The sequence below is a fragment of the Benincasa hispida genome, chromosome 2, assembly GCF_027475165.1.
Source record: "Benincasa hispida cultivar pf3 chromosome 2, pf3_genome.v1.1, whole genome shotgun sequence".
NCBI lineage: Eukaryota > Viridiplantae > Streptophyta > Magnoliopsida > Cucurbitales > Cucurbitaceae > Benincasa > Benincasa hispida.
In genome coordinates this window covers 47,522,086-47,532,019 of record NC_143479.1, presented here as the reverse complement: position 1 = coordinate 47,532,019, position 9,934 = coordinate 47,522,086, and the positions used below count along the sequence as shown (strand labels likewise).

The following is a 9,934-nucleotide window of genomic DNA, read 5'->3' as shown; positions in this document are numbered from 1 at the left end:
TGATTAAAAGGGGGTGAAGTGGAGGAAGGGGTTTTTCTCACCCTTACTCCCAAATACTTCAATCATAGATGTATATTGTTGTCTAGAAGAACCATAGCTTTCTTTCACAATACAACCTGCAACAGATCAAGACCTGAGACTCTAAGAACAAAAATTATTCTAATTTCATAAGCTATTTATTGCCTTGCAAGAAAATATATGAAAAATAACTAAATAAATCTAAAATGCTAATTAACCTATAATTAACAAAAAAAAATAATATAAACTAATTATATTAATAACTATCTAACATTTCTCCTACATCATAGTAGTAGGATTGAAACTGATTTAGAGTTGTGTAGGTGTGAAATTATGGGTATGTTTAGATTGACTTTTTAAGTGTTTAATAACACTTTTTTTCTACACTTAAAAACACTTTTGGATTCGTTTCCCCAAAACTCGAAAGCTTAATCATTCAAATCTTCAGGGCTAGTAAAGAAATTAAAATTTTTACTTAAAAACAAACACACAAGACACATCCCAAAATTTAAAAAATAAATAAATAAATAAATAATCCCCTCAATAACTCATAACACTTGGAATATGAATGAAATTTTTTATCTCCACCATTGAATTCCAAAACTATTAGCAAATATCATAGATTTTAAACATGAAAACATGAATCTAAACCTAAAGAAATTTTCAAGGAAAATCAGCAACCAAAAACAGTTAGGAAAGTCAGTCTCATACTTACATTTGATACAAAACCCCACACTTCCATCACTACTTTCCTTTTCCACCCACAATATTTCCATACAGGTTGCTGTAAATTGTTGAGTCACTCAGTCCTTGTGCCCTAAAATGATTCACCAGCCATAAGATTGCAGAATGATTTACCACAACCTCACTCTCACTCATCTTCCCAAGTTTCTCTGCAAAATCAACCAGGCTATCAAATAGCATTGACTCGTTCGATACAACCCAGGAAGCCAAGACCGCGGCAGAGAAACCATGAAATGCATCATTGGGTAATAACATGATTGCCTCAACAAGCTCAGGTGATGGTGCATTATAACAGCACAAGTTTAGAAGACCTTCAATGGCAATGGCATGCTTGCTTGCATCTAATACACCCAAGCAGAAAAGTTTCAAAACTAAGCTCTCGACTTGAACCTTCGAAACTATAAGCTCTGACCTTATCAAGCCCCAGAGTTTACGTTGTTCAAGACAACCCCAATTCAAAGAGCTCTTAACTAAAAGAAAAATAGATTTAGTGTCCTTACCAAACACACAAAATTTCTTTGCAATAATCTCGAACTGCATATTAACAAGATCAGTGTCATCCAACAGAGTAACAAGTAATTTAACAATCTCCTCCTTGCATATGCATAGATCTGAGAGAAGATAAAAAATACAATGGAATAAAAATTTCACTCTCCTCGCATTCCATTCCACACAGGACATCAAATCAAGATAAAAGAGCTTGGTTAAAGATACATCTGCATATTTGTGCAAAATATCTTTTGAATAAACAAGGAAACATTTATAAGCAGAAAAGGCATTTGTTACCAACTTAGCAATCACCTCCTTGTCTATTTCAGAAAAAGAGACAACTGTATCTTGGGGGTTTCCTCCCATACCATTCCTGAAACAATAGTACCCATTCAGATGGAACAACAATAACTGCGGCTTCGAATCAATTTCCGCACTATCGATGTTCTCAAACTCAACGTTACCTGTTAAACCTGCTTTGTTCGCTTCATAAGCCAGACGAGATACATAAGATAACAATCGCGCTCCCACAGGCAAACCATTCCTAGAACAAAACAGAAGCAATTCTTGTATATTTTTCTCATGATAAAAGATGAACGTACGGATTATTAAGGCAGTGGCAGATTCTATTTCATCATTATAACTGGAACCATTTGGAGGTAATTCAAGAGCACAAAATAGTTTATACCCACACAAGTCGTAGGTATTTACTATTCTGGAAGACAGAATTTCAGTGTTTATTGTTCTGCCAGCTTGTCCATTGTCATTAAGCGAGAGAAATAAAACTAGAAGTTCTTCCAGAGTTTTGAGGCCCATTTTATAGGATTTTCTAGTAACTGCACCAAGATTTTTCACCAAAATTTCTATATTGTCACATTGATGAACATCCGTCACAACTGAATGATGAGGGGCAGATACATCTACCACAATAGGAACAGAAGAACCAACAGGTGTAGCATTTACATTGCCTACAATGCAGCTAGGATGGCTTTCTGAATATATAAAGCCTGCACAGGATTTACTCGAAGAAGGCAGAGGATTCACAGAGTGATTGGGTATAAATAATTGCAATTCATTTGGAACCTGAAACTTCTTACCTGATGAAAGTACCCTAAGCCTGTCTCGTAGTAATGGAGAAAGGCCGTCAAAAGAAATCAAAGTGTCCAATGAGGAAATTACTCCTTTTTTGATAAGTGCACTAAAAGCTGAAGAGACGCCCAATGCTATTTTATCCTTCCTTTCCACATCATAGTTGTCCACAAGAAGGAATAAAAATTCAAGAAGAGTGTGAACCATATCATTATATCTAGGTATGGAAAATACCATTAACAACATTGCAGGCTCAATGTTCATAATTTTGTCAGTTTGATCATCAAAGAAAAGCCAATCATAAAATAGAGCAAGTTTTACATTGGCTTTAATATAATTCTTCCTGCAACATGTCAAAAGCCATCCTATAACAGCCCATCTTGGAATAATATCAGACTGAATGACTTCATTTGGAGGATGGTGTGCACAACATATAAATCGAATAATGTCAGAAATGATCGTTTCACTCTCAGACCCATGTAGAAACTTCTTGGCAAACCACATCTGGTAGCGGTTTTGAGAGCCCAGTTTCACATTGGTCATTAAAAATCGCAGTTGGGCCTCCATTTCTGGAGAAATACGAAGTAAGAAATATCGACTTGAAGTTCTTGTGTAGTAAAAGTTTGAAATATCAAAAAACCCAGGACTCCTAAAGTTGCTTGGGTTTAATAATAAGTCTTTCCATACAGCTCTAAATTCAGATACATAAACTAGGTCTTGTAAGAGTCTAATAAAATCTCTCCCAATCTTCAAACAAAAGTGAAATTGCTCCCTTATTACTTTAATGCAAAACGCAATCTCCAATTGCTTCAAAGGCTCCAAATTTGCATCAGATAATCTGCAGTGATCTGCCAATAACCGTAAAAACGTATATAATGCACTTGGTATAACCTCTGGTAATTCTTCCAACAAATAACTCCAACTGTTCAAAAGTAGACTCACCAATTCAAAACACAACCATAAATTCCCTTCACCAAAATCCCCACCAACAATTTGCCTCAACAGGGATATCAAAACAGCATCAACCCCTACAGCACATACATTTATCATTTCCTTAGTCACCATAAATATTTGACATTTTGCGGAATCAACGAGTTTAAGATACAGTTCATTAACAACCTTTCGAAGCAGATAACAAATCAGACCATAACCATCTGTGACAATTGCATGCAAATGCTTAATATGAGGTTTAGCCAAATGTGGTTCACATAAAATCCCATAAAGAATAGCCCAATTCAGCTCCTTGTATTCTTGTGGATCTGGGATCTCCAAACAAAATGGAGGTCTTAATTTTGGTTCAAGAAGCTCGAAAGCTTGTCTCAAAGAGAGCTCAAAATGATTTTCAGCTTCATATGCAGCCACGTGAATGAGTTTGGAAACCATCTATTGTACAAAAATATGGTGAGATGCAGATGGAGAAAAAAAGGTGATCGATAATTAAAGCAGCTGAGAGATGGTAATTCTGCTTGTTCCTCAAGATTGAGCAACTAGTCTGGAAAAGGCGGAGCATAGAACTGAGGCATACCAAATTGAGCAAAGCATTACTAATAAGCTTCCATAGCAACTGACTTGAAATGTAACAATATGAATTATTGGTTTCAAGTACAAGAACTCACTCTGACTACATTCAACAGGTACAGAACCACCTTTTCTTGATTATTGCAGACCCTTTAGTAATTTGACAAGGGTAGAAGATTACTATAATATTCTTGCCGCATTATTCAAGTCCTTCTCAGACACGAAGAAGGCAAGGTCTTGAGCCCTATGATCTTCCTAAACCAAAAGAGAAGACATTGCCTGTATCATTATTATGCAGCCAAAATTACATAGTTAGGTTCATAAGAATCATCAGAGAGATATAGCTCCACAGTCAAAAAACACAGCAGAACATGCCAGTACTTTCAACCGAATCCAAACTTATGTCCAATTGTACATTGAATAAAAGCTAACCATCATAAACCAAAACAATGATCAATTTCAAACCAAAAATATCAAAGCAGCACACGTCTGAAACTAAATTAAGTAAACATTTAGGGGTGTTTGGGGGCAAGGAATAGAGTTGTGAATTCCAATGAGTTGTGAACCTCTAAGCCCACAATGTAAGGAGTTAATAAGGCATAAAATTGATTTTTTTATAAGAAACGGAGACTTGTATTCAAAAAATAACAAAGGAAAACAACCTAAGGGTGGGGGTTGAGAAGACCCCCCAAAGGTGTTAGTGAATAAGAGCCTTCTAGTTGTTAAAAATCATCGAAAGGTTATAACTACAAAAGTGTTTGGTGTAGTTTGTACACCATCAAGAAGCTGTATGTTGAACAACAGTTCTAAATGAATCAAAAGAACCGAACTTATCTTCAAATTATACTATTCCTCTCGTTCCAAATGCACGGACCAAAAGCTTTACTATCTAGCTCATCAATCAACCAATCATCTATCTTGCTTGGGAGGCAACACTCCAAGCCAAAAAATTCCAACCCTTCTTGGCAACAATAAATTCCAACCCTTCTTGGCAAAGTCACAATGCAGAAACAAACGGTCAAGGGACTCCTCATTTTTAAGGCAAAGGCAGCAGACTGAAGGACTAAGAAAAAAATGTTGAAGCTTGTCAAGAGTATTAAGGCTTCTGTAAGCAAGGGGCCTGATGAAAAAGATAGAAGAACACAAATGTTTTACGTGAAAAACCCTAGAACAGGGAGAAAAAACCACGATAAAGACTGATCTTTTATTATTGAATTGATATACAAAATACAAGGGTACTGTTCAAATAAATAGACAATGGAAAACCCCAAGAGCATGAGAAATTACAAAAATGTCCATAGATCAAACTGCTATTTTCGACACTCCCCCTCAAGTTGGGGCGTCAGGAGATTCTTTGTAGATTTTTTTTTTTTTCTAGTCCATTTTGTGTCTAAGTTTGTGTTTGATTTATTTACAAGGATGGAAATCATATATCAAGATTGTAGCTCGAAGTCAAACATGTTTAAGATTGAGTTTTGGATTAAGTCTAGATCATCCTTACCTGAAACATGTACAAAGACGATAGCTAAAATAAAACATAAAATAGTTCGATCTAGGTCTAATCACGAGTTAGATGGATAATACTAATGTTATAAAGATATTCAAAGTTTTAAACAGTGTGTGCCTAAAGTATTGAAAACTTCGGCTATCAAAACCCTCAAACCTGCAATTCCCAATTACACGAATCAATCGTGTATAGGTTACCAACGAATTTCCAGTGAAAAGAGTAACAGCCACAGCAGGTGTAAGAAGCAGGCAACTGAATGCCCTAATTAGTTCATAACGAGAGGCAACCTAAAAGATTTTGCGAACCAGGGCAACCAAAGCTCAAACAATCGCTTCTTTCCATGCCCTTTTCGCGAATCATGGCAACCACGAGAAAGGTACATTCCCAGTCTCTGTAGCCCAATTCTAATTTATGTTCAACTAACGTCAAATTCAGACAAATACCCAACAAAATACCCAGATTCCTAAAACCCTTAAAATAAAAATCAACCCGAATCCACTTTCAGGTATCAAACCGAATCAAACGACTAGAAAATTCAGATCCAAACAGAATACAACAAAATATTTAACAAAAGGCGAGAGAGAAATCTGTATGAGAAAAGAATAAGGACCTGCTTAGCTATTGCTAACATCGACGGTGCCCTTGAAAGAGCCACCGAGTAAAACTCCTACAACTCGTCTGCGGGATTCCTTAGCGACTCGGTTGTAGTTATCGACGATGCTGAGTAAAACCAGAGGGTGAACTACAACCTTCTCGACTGGCCACGATGATATTTGTTGCGCTTGATTAGAAGCAGGATGGAGATGAGAAAGGCTTCTCTTTTCAGGAAATTTGGGTCAATGACCTAATATCTAAGCTCATAACGTCAAATGACTCCATTTTTTAAAAAGTTGTCAATTGACCTTCTCCTGATGTTATCAAGGTATGAGATTACAAGAATTGTCGATAACTATCTCGCTCTTGTTGTCTGTCTATCTTCCATCGTGATGTGATTGTTTGTCACTATACGATTGATTTGACAATTTTTACGAAATTTGTCTACAATTTAAAATCGTTAATACATAACAAATATGTAATGGTGAATTCTTTAAAATCTAAACTTCATTTGAACCATCATTTTATTGAATGAAGATTTATTGAACGAGGTTTTTGGGAACCAAACGGAGTTTTCAGAACGAACTTTTCTTGAACCTGGTTTCATTGGTGTTTGTAGGAATGTAGTCTCAAAAAAGGTATGTAAATAACATAACGAAAGGGGTGTGAGAAAGAGCGACAACGAGAAAGGTGGAAAGAGAGCGATAGCGAAAAAGGTGGAGAAAGAGAACGATGGCGAGAAAGGTGGAGAGAGCAAGATAGAGCGAGATTGAGCGACAGCGTGAGAGCGAGAGCAATTGGAAGTGAGAGTCGCGAGAGTGAGAGCAATTGAAAACGACAACGAGAGAGATCCATGTGTATTACTATCTGCTTAATAAAAAAAATGTTCTCTTGCTTTATAGGATGACAGAAAAGTGTGTATTAATTGATACGGAGGTCATTGGGATGAGAACCAAAATTTGTATGTTGGAGGCGAGTTAACAGGAATCATTGTGCCTATTATCTTGAAGTATGAATAACTTAAAGCTCACATTTATAGGGTTGCAAATGTAAGTTGCTCAGAGTTTAATGTTGTTATGAGAGTTAAATATAAGTTTGACTTTGAAGCCCCTCCATAGTATATACGAAATGACGGTGATGTCCACTTCCTTCTTTTCCAGGAAGATCTTTGTAGAGTTCAGCTATGATGGTACAGGTGTATACAAACAATATGAGGTATCATATGAGCTTAATTGAGAAGAGGGTGATATTCCATTGTCTATGAACACTCAACCATCAACATTATCAATAGACAATGACAACATTCATGCAGTGGACATGGAAAGAGAAACTCAATGTAACGGACCTGTGTTTGGTAATGAGAGATCATGAGGACTTACTTCAATGGATTGTGGTCCTTCGGAAGAGTGTGATCCTTTCGTTGTTGATAATGGGAGATCGGCAGGCTTGAATTTTATGGATTGTGGTCCTTTAGAAGAGCGTGATTCTTTCGTGGTTGATAATGAAATATCAATAGGATTGAATTCTATGGACTGTGGTCCTTCAGAAGTGCATAGACCTGCAGTGGCTATTAATGAGAGATCAGAAAGATTAAATTCCATGTCTTCATGTCGTAGAGGGGAATTGAGTATGCCTGGTACCTCTTCATCTGAAACAGATGTTGAAGTTGGTCAATTTTTTTTTAGTAAGAGTGATTTAAAAATGAGATTGTCTATTCTGTCCATAAACAATAATTTTGAATATAAGGTAAGAAAGTCAACTAAGTCTTTGTTTACTGTCAAATGTATAGAGGATAATTGTAAATGGAGCCTTCGTGCAGCGAAAATTCCAGGGTGTGACATATTTAAGATCACGAAGTATATGTGGTCACACACATGTTCTATTGAAATTTTAAATAATGACCATAGACAAGCAACGGCTGCGGTAGTTGATGAACTAATCAAAGATAAGTTTACAGGCATAGGATGTGTTTATAAACCTCGTCACATCGTTGAGGATATGAGGAAAGAGTACGGCGTAAACATAAGTTACGATAAGGTGTGGCGTGCAAGGGAAACCACTTATGCTCTCACTAGGGATACTCTAGAAGAGTCGTACGTTGTTTTACATGCATATGGTGAAGCGTTAAAAATGGAGAATCCATGTACAAGATTTGAAATCGAACTTGAAAATGATGTCCATTTCAAGTACATATTTATGGCATTAGGGTCTTGTATTAGAGGTTTTTCCATGGATGGCAACAACCAAGTTTACCCACTAACATATGTCATAGTGGACAATGAAATTGATCGAGCTTGGAAGTGGTTTATGTCGAATTTAAAGTGTATCATTGGAGAACCCTCTAACTTGGTGTTCATGTCCGATCGAGCGGTATCTATTGGCAATGTCATTTGTGCAGTTTTTCCTACGAGATTTCATGGATTGTGCACATACCACCTAGAAAATAATATTCTTTCCAACTTTAAGGGCAGTACGATTGTTGGGATGTTCAAGGATGCATCCAGGGCATTTCGCATGTCAGAGTTCAAGCATACTGGGACCAACTACGTACTTTTTGAAATGGTGTTGTATCAAAATATTTGGAGGATATTGGTCTTCAAAGGTGGGCGCGTGTCTACCAAAAAGAACAAAGATACGATAACGTGACGTCCAATAGTGCATAGTGTTTCAACTCATTGACCAAAGAATATCGACAGCTGCCCAAATGTGCTTATTGGAACATGTTCGAGGCCTCATCCAGTCATGGTTTTATGAATGGAGAAATTATTGAGCATCTCAAACGACGTCACACTCGGACTATTGTGAAAACAATTAGCAACTGAGTGTGACAAGGGCAGACGATATCGAGTTGAGTCAATTGATTGTTATAGGATCTATGTGCAGGACAATCGATTGGACAGTATTGTGAACCTCCATACGAAGGAATACACGTGCAAGGAATTTGACTCACTCGGTATCCCATGTTCACATGCAATTGTGGTTGCGTGAGAACGAAACATCCCCATCCAAGGTTTGTGTAGTCCATTTTATAGCGTTGGCTTCCTCGTGGCTGCATATGCAGAGCCCATAAAGCCACTCGATCACATATCTGAATGGAAGAGACCTCCGAGATATGTGGAAAAATATATTGCACCTTCTAGAAGAGTGGTACAGGTCAGGCGACGAAGAATACAAAGAATACCATAAAAAAGAGAACGACACAGACAAATAAAATGTGGTAGGTGTAGGAACCACAGGCATAATCGACAAAACTGCAGTGAATCGCTCACGTCCAGGTGACCTGCTGATTCTAATCCAAATGATTCAAATGTCGGTGACCTCCGGGATATGTTTGTCTATTCACAAATCTCTTCAAATGTCTCACTTATCTCGCTCTCCCTTTTATAAGTTTAATTAACTTGTTGGCTATTCATGAATGAATCTTCCTGGAAATGTCTTGCTCTCTCTGGATCTCGCTCTCGCTAATCTCGCTATCACTTACACAACTTTCCTCAAGTTTGTCTATTTATATTACTCAAATGTTTGTCTATTCATGTTAGTTCTACACTAATAATTTAAATAACATGTTAGTAAAATTATATCAATAATATACATGTACATCAATAATATGGAGTGTTTGTCCATAATTGACATGTTAATTGCATCCTATAGTCACTCATCTTCTCCTAAGTGATTTCAGATGTGGCACTACTAGTCACTAAATGTTCTAAAAATTTTGCAACAAATATTCCATAATCTAACGACCCGTGTTATGTATTCGTAGAGGTAGGTCGAGATATCTTCCAACAAGTCATTTCTATGTCTGGCTTCCAATGTTTCAAGTCACAGTAGTGAAGAAGCGATAGTAGGATGTAAGTCAACGGTTCAAGGAAAGATTTCAGCTTCTTCTTCGATGTCATGGACGATAGTGAATCAAATACGAACAACCGGCCTCTATTTAGATTGAATGCAATCAACATCCAATGTTGATCGATG

General features: G+C 36.9%; 2 protein-coding genes across 10 annotated transcripts; one reads left to right on the top strand and one right to left on the bottom strand.

Annotated features, from left to right (window-relative positions):
* Positions 1 to 6,188, bottom strand: LOC150037950 (uncharacterized). 9 transcript variants are annotated; one of them, XM_090311349.1, is made up of 7 exons: positions 5,976 to 6,188; positions 3,957 to 4,978; positions 3,460 to 3,854; positions 3,283 to 3,368; positions 2,349 to 3,188; positions 734 to 2,258; positions 1 to 116 (listed from the first exon to the last, which is right to left on the bottom strand). In XM_090311349.1, exons 5-6 carry the CDS (start codon positions 2,905 to 2,907, stop codon positions 763 to 765), a joined length of 2,055 nt encoding a protein of 684 aa, XP_090167475.1. In that variant the 5' UTR covers positions 2,908 to 3,188; positions 3,283 to 3,368; positions 3,460 to 3,854; positions 3,957 to 4,978; positions 5,976 to 6,188; the 3' UTR covers positions 1 to 116; positions 734 to 762. The 9 variants fall into 9 exon arrangements, with proteins under 9 accessions (XP_090167475.1, XP_090167472.1, XP_090167471.1 ...); XM_090311346.1 differs by having other exon boundaries at positions 734 to 1,103; positions 1,263 to 3,854; positions 3,957 to 4,137; positions 5,976 to 6,180; XM_090311345.1 differs by having other exon boundaries at positions 2,349 to 3,854; positions 3,957 to 4,137; positions 5,976 to 6,180.
* A 1,154-nt stretch (positions 6,189 to 7,342) lies between these two features.
* Positions 7,343 to 8,605, top strand: LOC150037949 (uncharacterized). The gene is made up of 2 exons (XM_090311089.1): positions 7,343 to 7,628; positions 7,749 to 8,605. The coding sequence occupies exons 1-2, from the start codon at positions 7,343 to 7,345 to the stop codon at positions 8,603 to 8,605; spliced, it is 1,143 nt and encodes a 380-aa protein (XP_090167215.1).
* The last annotated feature ends 1,329 nt before the right edge of the window (positions 8,606 to 9,934 follow it).

Bases quoted from the DNA above. Each gene is read 5' to 3' on its own strand.
- LOC150037950 (XM_090311342.1), bottom strand. From the start codon at position 3,723: ATGGTTTCCAAACTCATTCACGTGGCTGCATATGAAGCTGAAAATCAT.
- LOC150037949 (XM_090311089.1), top strand. From the start codon at position 7,343: ATGGATTGTGGTCCTTCGGAAGAGTGTGATCCTTTCGTTGTTGATAAT. The intron at 7,629-7,748 runs GTCAATTTTTTT...TCAAATGTATAG, and splicing joins TGAAACAGATGTTGAAGTTG to AGGATAATTGTAAATGGAGC.